The following is a 21,922-nucleotide window of genomic DNA, read 5'->3' on the forward strand; positions in this document are numbered from 1 at the left end:
GAGTCTGAACTACGTTCATCGACTCTTAAAAATTAGAACATCTTGCAATTTTTAATCTGACACCCACGCTAAGTTTTCAGGACAAAATAACTAACTTTGTGTTTATTATTGCAATAATTAGATCATTAATCTCTGAGCCGGATTCATTCACAACTATCGGAATATGTTAATAGAAGAAATGAAAAAATAGCAGCTCTTTTTAAATTCGAGATCACTTATTGTTCCGACTTTCGATACGAAAGTAACGGAATAATTGTGCTCGGGGTGGGTTTTTTTCTTCAGACAAATTTCGACTTTTTAACTAGCTATTTTTGACGGAATTTTTTTATATCATTCGAAAACCATTGTTGTCCTGAGCTTAAATTTGAAAAGATATTTCACCTGTGATCATTTTTCGTAAAGTTATGAGGGTTTAAAGATTGCCATTTTGACCAATTTGGGACAATTAACTCGCGATATAATTCGCGCTATTAACGCAAAAGCGGAGATTTAATCCGTCTTATAAATCGTTCCAAATTGGTTGAACGAAGCTTATTTGCCATGATTGATTTGTTACAAGCAACGAAATCTATCTTTTTGTACTTTATATGGCGTGTGGGGGGATGATTTTCATTAAAAAAAATTTAATTTTAGAAAAAAAAATGTTCATTTTATTTTATTTCACTTCATTTTTTATGTTATTACTGCTGCTCCATAAACCTTAAAAGGCAGTCGGAACATATGGCTTCGGCCTGATACGAGCAGTCTTGTTATATATGCCATCTCAAAAATAATGTTAACTACAAAATGATAGCAATGTTTGAGAATAATTTTGGAGCCCAATTAATTCACTATCTACGCAATGTTATAAGAGAGATAATAGCCCGCAAAAACTATCCCAAGAAAAATTTAACAATAATTATCATGCCGATCAAATGACCGCAAAACTAAGAGAAATGTTCTCAATAAAATGTTTCGGTCTCGCACAAATGAACGCAAACTAAATTTAAGTATCGAAAATTTTCGAAGAAAAAACATCACGCAAGCGCAGCTAAGCCAAACCGCTTCAACTAGCCCTGGTCTTCTATGATTACCTGGTCAACTCAGAAAAAGTTGGGAAAAACTTTCAAAAAAGAGTTTAATTATCAGCTTTTAAATATCAGTTTGATGTAGTAAAATATATGTAAAATTATTCTTCACTAGATGATAGAATGACGTCAATGTAAAAGTATCAAATACATCATTAATTTATCTAAACCAAACTCAAAAATGAGTCACTAAGTCAAATAGGAGTGGAAGATAGAAAAGGTCAATCGATCAAATCAAAACTAAAGCGCCTCTAAAACGAGATTTTTTCTTCAACATATTCTCGATGATTTAATTGTTCTCAGCTATTTATTAATATAGTGGGCACAGCAAATTCAATCTACGAAAAGGTAATGCAATAAAAACAGCGAACTCTTTAGTGGAAACGCCAAAATTCAGAAATCTTCAAAAAAAAGTCGAGAAAAAACAAGACTTACTAAAATCAAAACGAAATTTTATCTGGTATTAATGTGATCTTTAAGCCATTTGATGGCTTATTTGGCTAGATTCATTGTTATATTTTGCTGGCGCTCATTTTTGCGGCAAGATTTCAATCAGACTAATTTACCGTGCCCCTACTAACTCAATCAATCAACATCGCAGTACCATCAGCGAGTCATGTTTCCCAATATTGCCATTTGAGTCATTCGCCGAATTCGCGTTGTTTCCCGCCCCACTAGAAGACAAGTCGGAAGACCTCGTATATTCAATCACGTGTCGTCTTAGCCAATTCAGTTCGTTCACGTATTCCGCTATAGAACTGCTAGCTTCAAAAACTTGCGCGTAAGTTCCCAGCAGCTCAAACCTTCGTGTGTTGCCTTCAGAATTGAACGACAAATAAAGTTTGTTTTTACGACTTCCAAATGACAGAAGTGCTGAAATTGAGAAGAAAAATATCACTTCAAAAGAGACAATCTTCAGCAGGGCAATTCCAGATTCCCCGACTGATAAAATAGCCAAATCCTTTTCCTTGGATCGGGTCAGCGGTATGAATTTACAGTCATGGAACTTCCAAGATCTGACAGCGGTTAGGTAAGTTCGAATACAGTCATGTGCCTGGGCTCTCGCATTCGTAACTTCGCTCCAATAATTCTGAATGGTAACACTTAATAAATTAAGTGCCGGACTGTCCAATGACTGCAGGTAGGCTCTGGGATAATACTGCCTGATGATTTCAGAAATCTTAATGCCCAGAGTGTGTTTGCTCACGTGAACATTGAACTCGCCCAGTTCTATGAAGGTCATCAGTCCGGTCAAGTAGTTCGCGAGGTCTCGACTGACAGGGACTAGACTGTTGGACACTTGGCTGGCGTAGTTGTACACTGAGAATATTCTCTCCCTATCCGTTTCCCCTTGCTGTAGCAGTCTCCACGAAAACCGGTTTTTCAAATGGAATCTAAGCACAAAGACAGTTGGAACGTAAAAAAAATGAACAAACCGCTAAATTTTAGCATAGGGGTAAGCCGCTCACTTTGAAATAGTCAGATCGTGTATTCGATCCCATGCCATGGAAATGATAGTGTGTGAGGACGAGCTCTCACTTGATCTCTAGCTTCAGGTCTTTCACAGCCTGACCAAACTTGGCTACAATAGTGGTACCACGTGAAATTTCTAGACGCAAAAAAACGGCCTTGAGTCTCAAAAAATCTTCGCTCAACAAAATAACACAGTCTGGAATATGGGGAGATAATACAAATGGACTATCCGCGACAGGACTGTTAAGTCCTAGTGATAGATCCTCTCAGCGATTCGCAGGAAGTACATTAAATTATTATTATTATAAAAATTGAATTTGAGCTTGATCAAATTTAAGAATTGAGGTTTTGTTCGATTTAAATCAAAGTTGGGAAAATACCACATTTCTTAGTTAGTGGCGTGTTTTTCCCGCCAATTATATGCCAACTTTTACCCACCAGTTTGGTAAAACTGGTGTTTTGTATGACGGTTCTAAGCCAAAACTGAAAGTTGATCAACAGTTTCCATAATACCCTTCATTTCAATAAATTTCCTGCCTCTGTTTTTGATTTTTCCAAGATACTTCGCAGTTTTCGAGCAAATCGGAATTAAAGTAAAAAAATGCGATTTAAATTTTAAAAATCTGATTCATTTGATTTTTAAATTTAAATCGATTTTGATGCAACCCTGGCATTTGACAAAATGAAGTGTTCAGAACAAAAGTTCACCAGAATTAATTTCACCAGAATTAAATTTCACCAGAATTAATTTGGTGCAATTGGTTTTGCAGAACTTGGGCCCAAAATTTAACTCCCAAAATCGGTCAATTTAGATCTTTTTTAGTCGACAGTAACGCCAAAACTACAGGTTCGAATGCTGACCAAACTATATCAAAGTGAGCCTAACTAAGTTAAGCGAGAGTATTGTCTGCAAACATTTTCGCAAAAGTTTGGTATTTAGGAAATTTGATTATCAAAATAACAAAGATTTAATAATACAAAAAAGAGAAGATTAAACCCTTCTGACATTTCTTTGGGCTACATAAGAGCCCTACTTTGACGTATTATTGTCAGCAGTTGATTCCGTAGTTATAGAGCATCTTTTGATAGACCCAAATCCAAAATTGTTATCCGTTTTTGGGGTTGAAATTTGGTCCCGATTTGCAAACTAAATTGCACAATATTAACTCTGCAAAAATTCTAAATATAATTCGTCTCCATTTGTCCAAAATCAGCCAGATTTGGGAAGAACGTAATTTAAATTTCAAGATTTATTCGTTTTGTCAAGTTAACTTAAATCAGCCCTGTGTTTATAAAATTTGATCAGAAAATTATATTTCGTACTGTATAATAGCTCCGATTATTTAATAGTTGTCCAACAAATTTCTTTTAAGAGTAAATTCGACCGTTAACTTCGGTACAGAAACAAGTTGCCATTATTACTAGGTTTGAGTCCTAGAGTAGCGGCTTGAAATAAGTATTAATGAGTTAACAGTCTAAAAGAGAAATTATAGCCAACTGACAATTGGGAAAGAGTAATGAACGCAAGGAAACTGACAAAAAACTGACTTGTTTCTTTCAAAAACCTTCAACTTTTGAATTTCGAGAAAAGATGGCCTTAAAGCTCTTTGAATCTGTAAAACAATTTATGATGGACACTTTTTTGTTGAAATTAACCCAATTTGAGAAAACTGGATCAATAGGCAAAGCTTTTATTTCGCTGGGAAATCTGATAATTAACTTCCATTTTCGAGATTAGCATTCGATCACGTTTTTCGTGACTTTTACACTTTTGCTGGAGAAATTAACAAGAGAAATGCACTGAATTTGAAAAGAAATCTCGAAGCGCGAAAAATCAAAAAATGAGCGTGAACAAATATTAAGACTTTCCTGAAAAAAAAATCAGCGAGACCTAAATAAGAGTACTCACTACGTTCATTACTCTTAAAAATTGAAACCGGTTGTTCTTGACACTCGCACATCTTTTGGAAAAACCTTAACCATCGCTCTAGTGATAATTTCACATATATATCAAAACACTCTCTGTACGACGTGTCACTGTGATACCTGGTGGAAACGCAGTCTTTCAATCAAAACCAAGTCATTGCTCTAAAAGATCTTCCTTCGCATTCTATTTTAATGTTGTTTTATTGCCCAACACATAATAGCCCTATTTTCAAGTACTTTTGTCAGCAATTGACGCGGTAGCTATAGCGTAATTGATGTTTGATCAAAAACCATAATTATTGTCACTTTATAGGAGGTGGAATCCATGCCTAAATTTTTCAAGCCTCACACTTGGCTGTAACCAGTAATTTGCGGGCAGGGGAGGGGACACGATTGCCTCTACAATGTCAATTCTGGCTGGCGAATACTTTTTGCAAAGGGTCCATCCTTTATTAATATTTTACATTCAATTTTAGTTGACAAATCCTAGACCTTTTCTAATTTCGCATTTGGCGCTACCATACAAAAAATTTGAGGGCGAGTAAATTTTCTTGTCAAACTTCACAATAAGTGCCCAAAAGCGGTACCGAAATTCTTTGAAAAAATAGGGTCTTTATAGTGTTTTCAGAGAGCTCAGAAAGTAAGATTGGCGAAACATTCTGAAAATTTTGCAAACAAACGGCCCCACCACTTGCGCATGCTACTGACTTACAGCTTAGCATCTGAAACAAGGGATATGATCTACGTACAAAGCTGACAGACCTTGCTAACAATTCTCTCCAAGAAGGGAAACTAGCACGTAACGCACCTCCGGTGCTTCGAACTTCTAACAACTAAAAACAACATATATTGAAAATAAGATCTACATCCTTGAGTGTACTCTGGCAGCACCCAATCATAGGGATACTAATTTCAAGTTTTGTAAAGTTTTTTATTCAAATTTTGAAAAACCATAAAATTTTGTGAAGTTTTTTTATATCTGCTCTTTGAAAAATTTTGAAATTACATTAAAACATCTCGGAACTAAAAAACAAACAAGCAGTACTCTCACAGAACCCAACTACAGCGTTGAGAATTTCCAATTAGGCGAAAACTCAAAGTTCCTGAAATAAAATATCAATTTCTCAGGATTGGTTAGAAAAGAAAAAACCTACAATATCATTAAGAAACGTTATTTAGATGAAATATCATGTTTCATGATTTTTTCAAGACAAAGACTTGTGTGATAGTATGAGATATGTTTTTTGTAGAAGAACGAAAGTCAATAAATATATATCTCACCCTTATATATCTCACCAATATATCTCACATCCTGGGGTCAATTTTCTAATTTTCTTTGAAAACCCAGAAACGTCATATCTTGAAAATTACAAGGATTTGAGATGTCATATTTGGAGGAAAGATTTGCAACCGCTGGGAGTTATTAGACAGCCCCCAACTACAGGGTTGACATTTTCAAATTTTAAAAAATTGAGTTTAAACTTTCAGTTAGAAGAGGAGTTCAAAAAATCCCTGGGAGTACTTTGACAGCCCCAACTAAAGGGTTGAGCTTTTCAAATTTTGAAGAAAATTGGATTTAAGTTTTCTGGATTTTTTTTTTGAAAAAATCACAAAAAACCTCATATTTCGAGCAGTCATATTTGAAGGCAAAACTCGCAAATCCCGCGATTACCCTGATAGAACCTTTCTATACAGATAGAAATTTAAAATTTTCTGAAATTTTTCAAATCCTAAGTCTTTGATTAATTTAAAAAAAAAACATAACAAAAACTGTGGTATCTCGTAAGCTAAAAGGATTTGGGCATTCATAATTGGTGGTCAAATTCTTAACCACTGGGGAACCCTGAGAGCATCCCACTATTGGCTGCTTATTTTAAACTGTATAGCAAAACAACACTGAATCGAAATTCGAAAAAAAAAACTTAACAATTGCAATATACGATATAGCTTAAACTTGAAAAAATTATTTTGTTCAACATGAAAAAATAATACGTTGAAAAAGCTAAAACGTGGTGAGATAGTTAAGCCCGGATCTTGATAGATAATAGATTTGTTGCCATGTACAAATTTCTTCAAGATTAACCGTTAAACTAAGCCTATATGAGGGTACCATGGGACTCCTAGTTTACAAGAGAACTGCCCGAGGCTAGTGAATCATTCCGGTTTCATTATACAAAAGTTAACCTCATCAAGAAGTCGGTCGGAGTTGGCGTCATTCCCTGGGACGCCAGGTGACTCTTCGCGATCATCTCATATCTCGAGATCACATCCGAAACTATCAAGTGAGGCGCCAATCTGTACTCCACGTAATTATTCGGGGCCTGTTGCGCTGCGTGGTGAGGAGTAATACTCAAGGGACTCGACACATACAACGCATAGCCGGATATCGCTGGCTCTCTTATGTCCAGACTCAGACACAACTGGTACAAAAACTGGTCTACAGTCATTGTTCCATCACAGCCGGCATAATGTGTCGCCCCATCTGGCAGGTTGACTGGAACCGCCATTGGTTGAGTTACGTCATGCGGATTATGCTGGGTGATAGACTGCACTTCCAGACTCGAGGGTGGGTACCGTCGTTTAGCTTGATTTATATTTTTGGGTCTGGACAACATTCTCAAGCAGTACAGAGCATATTTCCCCTCGACAGTTTTATTCGATGCGACCCGGCTTAGAAACTGTTTCAGTAGCCATAAATAAGCAGTTTTGGGTTGAGTTAGAACCACAAACAGGCTGAGTAGTTGAAATGCGGTCACTGAGTATGTAGGGAAGTCTTTAGTATTACACAGACGCACGAGTTGACAGCACGCCTCGTTGTGTAAATTCGGTTCTGAAACAGTCAAATATCACAAGTCAAATTAGTCTGCATGTTTATGAAGATTAAAAATCTATTGAATTAATGAACACAAACCTTCATAAAAAACTTTCTGACGTAGAATTCAATGTTCAACGCGGTCAAACTTGTTTTCTGATCAATGAAATTGTCATTCTTCAGTTTTCAAAAGAGTCTGTTTTAGTTTGATTAAAACAATCAAGATCTTAATTTTTTCGAGTTAACTTATTCAGCTGAGAATTTTATCGGGCAAAATCAACAAATGCGCGTTCAAAAAGTCATCGATTTCACAAATTTTTGTCATCAGTACTTTTTGCTATACATTTAATTATAAACTTAGTTGCTGACAGATAATTTTTGAAAAAATGATGATTAAAAAAATGTGGTTTCTCAACTTTTATAGATTAAGTTTAAGATTTGTTACAGATTAAGTTTGGTCAAGCGTATTGTCCAATATCAACTTAACAGCAACATATGAACAAAAAAATAGCCAACAGAGAGTTGGAAAAGTAACAATTGAATCGAGGAAACAAAAAAGGTTGACTTTTTTTCTGAACAATTTCCAACTTTTCAATTTGAAGGAAAAACTATACCAATAAGCATGTTGTTTTTTGCTTTGCAATTTAGCGAGAGAGTTTTTTGTGCGCGTTGGCGTACCACTCTTTTCCATCAACAAAAAACATAGCCAACAGAAGCCCTTTGAATTTCAATAAAAAGCCCTTTAAAACAAGCCCTTTGAATTTCAATAAAAAGTTATTGACATTTTTTTGATGAGATTAACCAAAATTGAGAAAACTGGGATTATTAGGAAGTTTTTATTCCGCTGGGAAACCTATAAATTAAGATCCGCTTTCGAAACTAGAAATCGATCACTTTTTTGCGCCATATCAGCTTTCAAAATTCGAGAGTGAACTGCCTACCTTCTAGTAAAAAAAACTTCAATTGAACTCAAGAACTGCATTTATACTAAAAGCCTCTTATGTGCGTTTATAAAACTGAATGTTCTTCTTTTGTTATTAGAGCACTTTAAGAAATTTCCACAAAAGAAAGAAAGAAACATCGCGACCACTTTAAGAGTCCGAAGGAACTATTATCATTCCGAAATAATTGTCTTCACTTCGATCATTAACATTCAAAAGATTTTATGGTAACATAAGATGCAACTTTGAGTGCCAATTCAAAAACTTTACTACACCTTTTTGAACTTATTTTTTGCAAGCAGTTACTTTTTATACAGAGGCGAAGCGGAGCGTCGTATCACTTACGATACAACGCAAGCGTAGCATTGCCACCTAGTGAGCAGAAAATGATACAGAAACAACAAAGTCCAAAAAAAACTGTTAAAAAGCTGATTTTTTTTTCGAAAAAAATTAACAAAATCAATTTCAGAAAAACATTGAAAAAACAACTTCCAGCATTAAAAAACTTTTAGTAATCAGAAGCCGAGAAAATGCGGTAAACACCTGAAAAAATTGTTGTCAAGAAAAGTTTTTCAGCTATTAGGCTCTTGAACTTCGACACCAAACCTGACCTGAACTAATATTTTAAGGTTGATCAAATTTTGCCATCCAAGCGACACAAAAATTGTTGACTATGCGAATAAAGCAAAATCTGACACCATGTAGGCCGATTAAAGCTTTGAAGCAAAAAAAAAGTGAAATGTAAAAATTCAGGGCTAGTAAACTTTTAAATTACAGAATTAAATCAACAAAACTTACAACTTCAGGAAAAATGCTTACAGAACAAGAAAAATCAACGATAGGCCAACTAAGCCGAAACAATTTGAGCAGATACACATTAAGCCAAAAATTCATTTTTTCCGGAAATTCTATTTGTACTAAAAAAACAAGGTCCTGCCAAGACTCTAATCCCAAACCGGACGATGCAAAGGCAACCATGTTACCTCTAGGCCAAGGGAGGAAGGAACTTGAAAAACTATTAAAAACCTTAAAAAGTTGGAAGTCGGAATTTTTAAAAAGTAAAAAAGTTATTTAAAAAATTCGAAAAATCAAATTCTACGCAATATAAGGTGACTAAACGGATAAAACATAAGCCAAAAATGATGTTAAATAATTAATAGAGAGTGAAATTTATCACTACTACTAAATTGAATGTGTACAAAGTTGATTCTGTAAACTAAATTATTTACGGGGGATAAGTCTAGTACCAGGTTGCAAACCCTTGCTGATCGCAAGCGTGAACATGTTGAAATACCAACAAGGATAGCCATTCGCTGTGCGAGTAGCAGAATGTTCCGACCACATTCCTAGAAAAACTACAAAAAAAAACATTTTTTTTCTTTAATTCTTTAGAAAGTTTTTTGTGGCTGATGCGAAGAGAGAACTATACAAACGCGTAAAAAGTTACCAAATTATGCATAATCCATACGAGTTGTCTCCGAAAATAGAAAAAACAAAAAACAAGAAAATCAAAACTTTCACAAAAAAATTATAATTTTTTGCTCAATAATCTTTTAAATTTTTTTATTGCCACAGAACCGCTAGATGAAGCTTCCAAAAATAGGTTTAATGAATAAAATCACGTTTTTTAAGACTAAATGAAAAGTTTTTATATAACGAACGTTACTCTACTCGGTCGTTTCCTTCGCTCGAAATTGGACCAAAACTCAAAAACTTCAAACCGGTTTTTCTCGACACTGGGACAACTTAGAACATAACCAACTGATAGGCAGATTTCTCTCGCAGATTTAAAATGGTGCAATTAGTTTTGCGCATTTCGGACAAAAAAACTTGACTCGAAAAACATATCATTTATGGCTTTTTGATCAACCAAAAATTACGCCATAACTACTGAGTCAATTACTGTCAAAATTATATCACTTTGAGCGTCCAACGTAGCCCAACAAAGTTTACGGAGAAAACAATATCCAAAAAAATTGTAACAATTAAATTTCAATTTTAAACTATAGAAGAACAATTTCTTTATTTAAAAACAAATTTTGAACGTTTTGCGCATTTTGTGGAGTTTTTTGGCGATTGCGAAAATCCTTGACAAGTTTTTTTCTCATCAATTGTCATTGAAAACTAACCCATTTGGAGAAAAACGCGTTTTTTATTTCAAATTGTGCGTTTCGTCCGGATAAGTTATTTCAGCCCTGTAGAAGTCAAAGAAGTCAATTACGTTTTTCGTGACCTTTATACCTTTGCCGTTCGATAGTGTTGTTTGCCTTCCTTTTAACATTGGAAATTAACGGAACTTAAAAAGATATCACAAGTCAAACCGCGAAAAATCAAAATTGAGCGAGAACAGTTTTTAAGACTTTTTCCTAAAAACCAAACAAAAAAATTACCAAGACCTATATAAGAGTACTCACTACGTTCATTACTCTTAAAAACAATTTTCATGTCGTTCGAACCGAGACTGAAAGTGCTTTAACATGATATATCACCCAGCCCCCATTCCGATAATTACTGTGGTACCTGATTTTGCGTGGAAAACAAAAAAACTAAAACACCCCAAGGCAAAATTTGTCCCCATTTATAGCGGTCGGAAGAGCAAGGATATCCGGTTGCTGATCACTGTAGCAACGAAAGTTCCGACCCCAATAAAACCAAAAGCCAGGCGATGGCTGAAGCGTTACAGATATTAAATGCGATAAATGTGTGTAATAGCTCAATAAAGCCTACACAATTTCGGTTAAACCTTCTGCACTACCTGGAAGACATGTTCTAAAAGCTGTTTGCACTTGCGACACAAAGTATCCATCTGAGGCAGCCGCTTGCATGTTATTCCTTGTATCATATTTCCACTTAAGACACCTCAGGAACAACTTCCACATCTTCTCTGCATTGTCAATCTCCGAAGGCGCTTTCAGACTTGTCAGAGGTTCGAACCGCTCTTCACGGAATCCATGCTCATATGCGAACGGCGGCGAGCTCCATAACTGAGACTCGGACGGGTTGCGCATCAACTGCGAAATAGCTTGCTCAAAAACTGACCCTGAGGACGGAATTCCACCTCCACTACATAATTCACATTGGTACTTCCACTCAATTAATTCATCCTGCGTTTTTGAAACGATGAAAACTGGGTTTGCTTTTTGAGCAATGATTACCAACATGAAACCGTCCAAGTCTTTCGTACATGTAACGGATCCCGCTCCCGAGCTAGATCTTCCTGAGAATCGGTTGTCAGATGTCAATAATGAATGATCACCTGTCTCTGAAATTTGATTCTCATTCACTACACATTCGAAAAGCGAAGCGCCAATAAGATTGATGCTTTCAGAAGGTCGTTTGTCTTTCTGGGAAGCATATAAATGCAATTGATTGTCTGACAAAATGGCCCAAACGTCAATCTTGCGTCCATTTCTTATGTGACACAGCCATGATTTCATGATTACCGGCGCGTCCATCGATATATGCTGTCCTAAACAAACAGGAAAATATTACAAACTCATGTGAAAACATGTTGTTAACATTAACCTACCACATGTGAACATTTATTATCATGTTATAGAGTCAAAGAGTGTTTTATTTCGCAGAAATCAATTTATGAGAAATCTCAAAGAACCGGGTAGGTCTTTCGACCTGTTTCAGTTTGGTCAGAAATTACAGAATAACTCAGAAATAAGCTGTTAAACTACTATTTTTGAGATAAAAATTTAGTTATTCGTACGTCAGAGCAATTACGCAATTAGCAATACCATATCTTTTCAAAAGCGGACACAACTAAGCCGAGAGAAATGAAAGGTTTTCCCAGCATGAGACATGAAATTTACATGTTAATTTGGTATAAATCAACCCTCTTTTATCTACTTGGGCATTCTGCTAATTGCTTTAAAACCCTGGGGCTGAATAAGCGATCAAACAATTACAATCTTACCCTTCAGTGGTTTCTGCAGCAGGGCTTTGTTTACTTCGCAAACCCACTGCTCACAGCTCTTGCTATTCTCACTGCACAAAACTGCCGAGTAGTCGTCATGAAAGGTGACTTTAAACAGTCTTCCGTTGCCTTGAGGTATCACTCCTACACTCTTTATGTTCTCAAGCCCCAAACAGATAGACTTGTTGTTTGCTCCTAGCACACTCAAAGAGGATCTCGTCAGTACTGACTTGGGCAAGTCTTGGCTCACCATTGAGGCATAGCTACTCTTACTCATTTCTTCAGTCACCACCTGAAGGTATCCAGTTAGTAGTTCCGCATTGGCCACTGACGTCAATTGGTTGTCCAGGGAGTTCATGGTACTGGACTTGGACAGAATCAAGTCCAGATCGGACTCTTTGATGTAGTCTCGGTTCTCGATGTCCTCTGGAATAGCGTCTGGTGGGATGCAATAGTCCGCCTAAAAACACAACAAAAACAGCTTTACTCAAAACTAGTTCTTAAACCACCAAAAATGGATATGATTACATTGAGATTCAACGCTGGTTAACTATAACTCATCAGATTGAAAAGCTTTAAAAAACCTTACAAAAACAAAAAACTCCTGACTGAATATTCTGCAGTCATTGAATGATAATTACGCATGATTTTGACATGGTTCTAAGTTTTACGATGATTCTAAATCCATAAGATCTTGGTCTCCAGTACACTATTAATTTGGGTTAATAAACCGTTAAATTGGAGAATGGAGTCAACCAAGAACAAAACAAACAAAAGCTGAAGAGGTTGACTTGGTTCGAGTATTTCGAAATGGTCATGTCAATCAATTTGGTTAATGAAGTTAGAATGAAGAGGAACTTGATTACCACTAACTCATGAGGTTCAAACAGTTTTAACTCTATTTTTTTCTTAGCCTCTTTGTAAAAAACAACACATCTCATTTGCTATTAACTGGAAACAGATAAAGAGACATTACATTTTCTTGTGGGTTTTCAGTATTGGGGTTTTCTTGGATTCAGATAAATAATTAATTTCATCTAAGCAAGTTACAAAACAGCGAAAAAAGGATCTCATAAAATGTTAAAAGAACACAGAATGGGGCTGCGATGTCGTAATGATAGCCTTTGTTTAATTTTTGCTTTACCTAGTAAAAAAAGTATCAAAAGAACAGCTCCCTGGTTAATTTCTGCAGACTGCATTTTCGAAATGACTGCCCATCTTTGGATTTGAAAATCAGTCATGTTAACTTTAATGAATGTAATTCGGAGAGAATTCCTAGTGACAGAAAGACCGGCTGACAGAAACATTTATTGGCCAATCAGAATTCAATCCTGGAAAAATTCTGATGAAATAAGCGTGAGAATCAGTCGGTTTCGGATAACTTAAAGTATGCTGATTTATTGGAACTTTTCTGCCATTTAGGCGTTCTGCCATGAAAATTACTCCAATAAATTGAACTCAAAACTTACGTCAGATGCCTGTAGATAGGTTAAAAAAGATCAAGCAATTACATGAAAAACGCCATGCACTGTTTGTTCATCGTCACAAAATACAGGAGGCGCTCTCATTTTTGCACCAAAAAATCTAACTTGCATTTAGCAGTCACATGCACATACACGAGGGACACGATTTTTCAAGCTAAACATCTAAAATCAGGAACAAATCAACTAAAATCAGGAACTTAGGATTTGATTAACCCCAATTTCACAGATGTTAATTTGATTTTTAGTGAAATTTCGGCTCCCTATTCGGGAAAGGGAATATTAACAGAACATTGCTTCTTAATATCGCTTGGCAGTAGTCATACAATTTGATTACGCATAATCAGATGACTCAACTATCTCGCCCTCCCTCGTTTCTTTTTTTCTTTAAAAAACTTCATACCTGTGCACTGTTCCAATCATCGCCCACCAATCTGAATCCTGCAAGGGATGATGTGGCCGCAGAAGAACTCTGTTGCTTCGAGGGCGAGTCCACTCTACCTGTAACAACCATCAAATGGGTTTATATAAGTCTTCAACCAATATTGGTCGAGGCTGTGTGATATAGCCATTTAGACGCTGGGTCTATGCAGAGATATAAGTTCGAGTCGCTTCAACGTTAAATTGAATAAATTATCGGTTTTTGAAATATTGTTGGTTCGTTAAGTCGAGAAACAAGCGTTTCCAGCAGACAGAATTGAACATCGACAACTGACCGTTGGAAAATAATAATAAAGAAGAAGAATTTATTTCTCCTCGTTAAAGTTAAATATGCAAACAAAACTATAACAAGAAGCACCAAAAACAATGAGGAGACGGCTAACGAACCCATTGGGTTACAGAGCACTGCCCGTTCTATGGAATGAAACAAAATTGAATATCTTCAAACGAAAGTGAAATGTATGTGCGAAAATATTAATGAAAACTTTGGAAAAAAAATGTCAAAGTTTACATTAACATAAAGCAGCAGATATATGGCATTGTCTAGACATGTTAACGACATACGGTCTGGGCTCTGCATCCATATTAAGTGTAACTGTTCCACTGTAGTCGGTATAAAACCAAACACAGAAGCGAAGCTTCGCAACGCTTGCAATGCAAAAAACACATTGCGCTACAAAATAGTGAATGAAAAAAAAAAGAAATCTGAAAAAATTATGTTGGAAAAAATTACTTGTAAAAATAACTTGACGAAACTTGAAAAATTACAGCAAAAAAAAGCTTCAAATTTTCGAGCGGCGACAAACTTTGGGTCGAAACCTGCTGTGCCGAAAACAAAACTGTTGTCGTAAAATATTTCAATAAACTAAGAGTTTTTACCACCCATCCAAACGGAAACACCATCCCAAATGGATACATTTGGCACTCAAAATTACGCAAAATAAGTTGACTAAGTCAATATAACATAAACTGAAACTGTTTGAATATAAAGAAAAAAAACGAAAAGAAAAAAAACCGAAAAAAAAAATGAAACAAAAAACTCAAAATCAGGCATGGTAAATTTACAAACCTGTTAAGTTTCAGTTATAAGAAAAACTAATTAAATTGGAACAAAATCCATGCTTTAAAAAGTAATATATGAAAACCCTACCAGATAAAAAATTGGCGTTTAAAAAATGGAAATTGGACCCACAGAAACTAGGACAAAAAACCAGGAACCCAAAAAATGGATTTTTTTTTTGAAAAGTTAATTACAACCTGAAACGGGCCTGAACTAATTAAAAGCTAATGATTCAAGTACTTTCATTTGAACTTTCAAGATTCTAAAGATGTGAAGATCGTCTAGACGTGATCCTTTAGAACTGAAGATCCTGCGGACAAATTTTTTTACGGAAAAAAAGTGCCCAACCCAATTTCAATACCCTTGCTGATCGCAAGGGTAGTAAGAAATAAATTGAAACTCATCCGCAAAATTTCTGAAACTCGCTAGTCGCAGGTATCCCCTATTCGGTTTCAAAAACAAAACTTGAAATAGTTCGCTGTACAATTACTGCTTCTACTAAAAAAAAGCCACATCCTTTGAAGCTTCTCTAACATCAATAGAACTGATTGGGCGTTAAACGGTAGGCAGACACCTAACAGCGCATGCAACAGTAACCAGCGAACAAGCACACGTGTGATTTTCAAAACGGCGAAAACGCTTTCAAAACCATATACAACTGTTGAAACAATTTACAATGAAGGGTTTCACTTCGGTCAATTTCAGTCACTATCCATGTATTTAGGTAAACAATTTCAATAAAAAAATTGATCAGCTCTTTATTGCCTAAATAAACAGATCGCAAAAGCAGTGAGCAAGGCGATCAAATTTAGAATTTCGATACATAACTTTCGAATGAATTGTGTCTCAGCAAACTAAAAAGCTTAGCTCCTCTGTAACCAAGTGATGCTCTTGGAATTTTGGTTTTCAAATTAGGGATTTTCATCAAATTTAAGGTTGATCTTCTGTCCATTTACGACAGTACATCGATTATTAACAAAAATCGATCAAAGCACTTTTCGATTGTAATCCTGATATTGCTCGCAGGAAAAATTTTAGGAGTTCATACAAATGAAACAAATTGACCGTTAAAATTTTCATCATAATCAAAATTTGTTTTTCGAAAAGAAAAAGGGTAAAATAATTGTGTAGGAAGTTCAACCGTACACTAAAAATCTATATTGCAAATTGGGCTGGATGTCAGAGCCATATTCAACTATAAAGTTAGTGACGCATTTTCGACACAATGCCAAATTGTTATCTAAGCGTAGATCTCAAGAAATCAATATAAGAAGTTAATGAAAATTTAGCACCTACGCAAACTAAGATATTTGCAGGAACATGCATTTGCAAAGTATGCTTTCACGCAGATGCAAAGCAGAGCTTCGCATCACTTGCGATACAAAACAAAAAAATGAAAGGAAAAATAGAAAAGGTCAACAAAACTAGATCTAATAAAACGAATAAGGCTAGTTTTGAAAAAAAAACACATGACAAGACAATCGGTTGTGTAACAAGCATTAGAAGATATTGTACACTTCAATATGAGGACACTTAGCCGATATAAAATAGGCCGAAACCTATTAAGCCCAAGAAAGGAAAAAAAGCCGAAAATAAACATTCAGACAAAGAAGTCCCACTCTATTTCAAGAGACACGCACACAAAAAATATTTTTGCTTGCCGAAAGACGCAATATGAGGCCAATAAGCCAACACAATATACGCCGCAACCTATCAAGCCAAAAAAAGGAGAACATGAAAAAAGCCGGAAAAAATTGTTATCATGAAAAACTTGAACTATATTTCTACTAAGAAATTTAGCATTTTGCCCGATACAGAGGTGAGCATTAAAAACATGTTTCCGTTGAAGCGACTCGATATTAGGTCACTACGATGTCAATTTTAGTAAAATTACAAACAACAGAGGTTAATGAGAAGAGTAAAAGCAGCTATAATGCAAACAAACTTATGAAAAAACTACAAATAAGGCAACTAAGCCGACAAAACATAAGCAGACAATAATTAGCCAACAATTTTTTGAAACGGACTATTTCTCGTTTGAAACAAAAACAGGTCCGGTCTGTTTCGAACCCAGTACCTTTGCCGTTCCAGGCGTTTTGATTACCTCCAGACAAAGTGTGCCGGAGACGCTTAGAAACTTGACTTCATTATGAACCAATATACCAATTGATTCAAATGATTCTGTTAAACAAATTGTTGTCCTGAAAAAAGTCTATATTCCAGTTTGCTAATCGCAAGCGTAAAAATACCATTTTTGTTTGGAAGCACTATTCAGGGATACACTAACTTGTACCGTTTTGTTCTTAATTAGAGACAAATAACGCAAGGACAATGTCAATTTTAATCTACAAAAGAAAAATTTCTTTTGTTAAATTTTTTTAAGGTTTTGCGTATTTTGTTGAGTTTTTTGGGGATTGCGAGAATTCTTGTCAAGTTTTGTTTTCATCGATAGTCATTAAACATCAACCCATTTGGAGAAAAACGCGTTTTATATTTCAAATTGTGCGTTTCGTCCGGATGAGTTAATTCAGCACTGTATAAGTCAATTACGTTTTTCGTTACATTTCTACTTTTGCCGTTCGATAGTGCAGTTTGCCTTCCTTTTAACAATGGAAATTACAGGAACTTCAAAAGATATCGCAAGTCAAACGGCGAAAAATCAAAATTGAGCGTGAACAGTTTTTAAGACTTCTTAAAAACCAAACAAAAAAAACTACCAAGACCTATCTAAGAGTCTTCACTACGTTCATTACTCTTAAATAACACAAAATACCAATACCTTTATACCAGTTTTCACTAGGTTCATTTCTCTTAATTAAAGAAGTGTATATTCCAATAAAGCGTATATGTAAATAGGTTTCGCTTTAACTACTAATCGAATTTCATGTATCCGTTTTGACCTACCATCCCCAGGCCCAGCTTCTTCATCTCTTATGCTGTCCTTCTCCTTTGCCACTGTGATTCCGTCACTGCTGGCGGAGTGGGGATCCACGGCATACAGAGACAGTCTAGCCCAGGTGTCCGAGGGGTAATCGCTCAACTGGAAAGCCACTCCGGCCACACTGGCGTACATCTGGGGAACCACTAAACATAGCACTACTATTTTTCAATTCACTGATCAACAATTTCTAAATTTTCTTCACAATTACCCCTCTTAAAAAAAGAGAAAAATCACTGAGTACGTTTTTCAGCCAATCAAAATGCATGAAAATTGCGATTCAACGAAAAATTTTCTTTATGCATCAATTTGAGTGCAAGATGAGTTTGTCAAACAAAATATTTCCTGCTAAAAAATCAGACCAACAACTCATTCCCGTAACTTTTTTATGTACAACTTATGCAGGAAACGGCCCTAATTGTTAATCATGAGATGCTTTGTAAATGGAAGGTAGAAAACTGGACCTATTTAAATAGCAATGACCATATTCACGGTCAATCAGTCTATTCATTGTTCGTGGTTTTGATTCACTAGTATCAAAATATAACTCTCGTAACAATGAATACCGCTTACCTTGTGTTTTATCCTCAAATGACTTTTCGATTTCATTGCATACAGTAGACATTCCCTGGGGAAACTTGAGAGGATTCTTGTCAACTGGAAGCATACCGAGATCATGAGAGGGTTGGTTCAAAACAAAGCCAGAGTTTTTAATGCTGTTGTACACCTGCTCCTCCCATTTAGGATATTTATGCACTGGTCGCTCTGGAGGAGGAACGCCCGATTGAGTACTGGGGACATCGTCTGAAACCACGCACTTTTCAGTCAAAAAGTCGCTAGGGATACAGTGAAAAAAAACGATGAATTAATTTAATTAAAAGAAACAGAGGCTACAGTCGCAAGGTTAACACAGGTGCGAAGTTGAACTTCGCATACAAAAGCAAAATATGACCAATAACGCTATTGGGAAAAACTGAATGAGTAGAATTTGATGGCTAAGTGACGCAAGCCAATTATGACGCATCAGTAATACCAGTCAATTTGAAAAAAAAAATAAATTTACCAAGTAACAGGCCTCAATTTATAGAGCGGATGCATTTCAGCTAGTATACGAAAAAGTTCATTTAAAACATCCGACCCTGCCCAGGTTCGAACCCACTTAATTTGTAGCGGGTCTCATTCCCTGCCTCTACGCTACAGATCCATCGTACCTTGAAGCTAAAGTGCTATTTGTAATTTAATAGTCTGTGTTAATATCCTTAGCATTGGCTGTAGTTAGTAGTTGGTTATTGATCAAATGAACACATTTTGTCACAACAAAATTTGCGTCGCAACAATATTTGCCACTTAGGTTGGAAAAAAAAGACTTCATACTATAAAACAAGCTTTGCTTTTGTAAACAATAGGGTCAAAAATAGTCATCAAACAGTTGAAAAAATGTCAATGAACTCAATTAAAGACAAAAAAAAATACAATTTTTAAAACTTCTGAAATTCGAAGAAACAAATCGCATTGAAACCTTCTAAATTTCAGGAATATTTTATGATCAACACTTTTTTTTCATAAAACTAAACCATTTAGAGAAAACTGGATCAATAAGTTATTTTTTCAAAGTCATATCAATTCTTCGACCACGTACCTGGATTCAGAGTAATTGATTGACGGGTGTCAAAGAAAACATCTCGCTCATCGTCGTGAACCTACACAATGCAAAAATATTAGTTAAAGGTAGTTCAACGAGGTAGTAAAATAGCACAGACTATAATCCTGCTCACTATATCATAATCATCGTTGCTCAAGCGGTTGCTTGCATCTTCGTGCACAGCTGATACATTGCTTCCGTTGATGAATTTCGGCCCCTGGTTTGCATTGGGAGTAGAAGTAGTTTGGAGCACCGAGCTTCTCCAAGTAGATGCGGGCCTTTCCGGAATCGTAGGCGCCAAATCTGGCTCGTCTGTCAAGGAAAGAGGCATGTTTAGAACCTCTGAAGAAGTGTTACTGGAAGTAGTAGTTGGTTTGCGTGTAGTTGAAGGAGTCTCGTCGAGGCTTAGTCGCACACCCAATTTGAAACTTTCAAGTTGCGTTTCAGCATGCTGCAATTTGGCTTCCAAACTTTCAATGTGTCTTTTATTTTCGCTCAATTGCATTTCATACAATTGCTTTATTTCTTGTTTCATTTCGAAACTAGATCTAAAATGAACTATTCTTTGACAACCAAAAATGGAACATCATTAAAGAAAAATTAATCGATCTTTACTTTTCTGTGTCTGTCCTCTGCTTCTTAAGAAACCGGTTTTCCTCTTCGGCTTTCATCAGCTTTTCATTAGCGAGCCTTTCTTTGTCCACGGCTTCCTTGAGCTGATTTTCGAGACCAGCCATTCTAAATAACTTATGTTTTGCTTCCAATTTAATTCCTTTTCAGAAAAGCTAAGTTATTAGCGCGACAAATTTACAAAAAAAAAAAAAACATTTCAGTTTTCCTAAAGCGTACGTTGTCAATTTCTTGAAACTGATAAAAAAAAAGCAATTCCTCTTCCGAGTAGAATTTTTTTGCCCATCATTCACATAAGAAAAATAGTATCTAATGATTATTGAACCAAACACAATCGCGAAAATACCTGTTTCCAAGGTTTCCCCTTATGACAACAACTTGTTCTTTGAATCTTAGCATTTGGTTCTGCAAATGTACACAGTTTTCGCATTCTGTTGTTCTTTTTCCATCCGCCGAAGACATCGATCCGTGCCGGCTGACACCACTTAAATCATTTGGTGACATTTGGCTCCGTGCACCTGGTCCATGCGAATTCAAAGCGGTTGTCAGAGAGCTGGATGAAGAAGCGGCACCAGTTCCACGTGGACTGTAATCTGACGAGCCTGGCGTTGCGCCAAACATTATTCAAACAACTTCGTCAAACTGATTAAGAGTTATAATAACAATACTCATTACATAGTCAAACTAAAACATGGAGCCAAGATTCAATACAATCAAGGACGAATCTTCACCTTGAGAGCCTAAGTTCGTCATACAAAAAAAATCATTCGTGAAAACATTTTAATAAAAAATCAAGTTTTTAAAATTTCGTGTATGTTTATCAATACCGCAAAACCAAATTTAAGAAGGACAGCTTGATTGCCGTGCAAGAAATTTTATATGACTTCATTGATACAACGATACAGTTTGCTGACATATATGCATTTTTATAACGCTGGTATGACCCTATCCAGCTTGTACACTGACCGTAACTACAAGGTCCCTTTTATGATATACCTTTCTGAAAAAAAAAACGTTACAATACGAAGTTACAATGCGAAGTTACAAAAAAAACGTTACAAAACGTTAATCAGATGATGATTTCACTATCGTCTATGTTTTCCATATCCGGCCTTCTTACAGTGGTTCTTAAGGTGCGTGATACTACCATGATGATTTAATGTTTTTATGTTATTCCTGTAAATAATTATATATGCAATTTGTACATAGTTCCATTGGAATAATTGTGACATTCGACCAGAATGGCCAAATGCAATTTGTGCAGACTTCGAATTTTTAGCAGCAAGCCTTCCGAGTTAGTGATTTTGAAGGATTAACGACGTTAATCGGATGATTGGTAGAACGGTGAAGGTCAAGATATTCTGCTATTTTGAAATTTTAAATTTTCGAAGTGATGACGTAACATTTCTGAGAAATGCTGAAACGGCCATTTTTAACAAAAAACGAGTGAAAAAACACAACAACGTTAGTTACGCTGACGAGAACAACGAGAATCCTGATTGAAAAACAGCAACAGATTGCAGAGAACGTTCCGAATTGCAACTATTGTGCTGCTACAATAGTTGCAAGGCCGTTGCAAACAACGG

The 21,922-nt window shown here is 35.8% G+C and overlaps 2 protein-coding genes across 3 annotated transcripts in view; both read right to left on the reverse strand.

The window, feature by feature from the left end:
- LOC134839393 (cilia- and flagella-associated protein 144-like) overlaps positions 1 to 21,922 on the reverse strand; it is a 249,657-nt gene that overhangs the window by 208,244 nt on the left and 19,491 nt on the right. The gene's annotated exons all lie outside the window — the stretch shown is intronic.
- LOC134839081 (pleckstrin homology domain-containing family H member 2-like) lies at positions 1,535 to 21,042 on the reverse strand. Of its 2 annotated transcripts, XM_063854499.1 has the most exons (12): positions 20,683 to 21,042; positions 20,322 to 20,444; positions 19,840 to 20,254; positions 19,704 to 19,764; positions 18,638 to 18,868; positions 18,027 to 18,210; positions 14,029 to 14,122; positions 13,614 to 13,622; positions 12,145 to 12,604; positions 10,975 to 11,688; positions 6,651 to 7,296; positions 1,535 to 2,461 (listed from the first exon to the last, which is right to left on the reverse strand). In XM_063854499.1, the coding sequence occupies exons 1-12, from the start codon at positions 20,955 to 20,957 to the stop codon at positions 1,657 to 1,659; spliced, it is 4,017 nt and encodes a 1,338-aa protein (XP_063710569.1). In that variant the 5' UTR covers positions 20,958 to 21,042; the 3' UTR covers positions 1,535 to 1,656. The 2 variants fall into 2 exon arrangements, with proteins under 2 accessions (XP_063710569.1, XP_063710570.1); XM_063854500.1 differs by lacking the exon at positions 13,614 to 13,622.

This window comes from Symsagittifera roscoffensis, chromosome 2, assembly GCF_963678635.1.
Source record: "Symsagittifera roscoffensis chromosome 2, txSymRosc1.1, whole genome shotgun sequence".
NCBI lineage: Eukaryota > Metazoa > Xenacoelomorpha > Acoela > Convolutidae > Symsagittifera > Symsagittifera roscoffensis.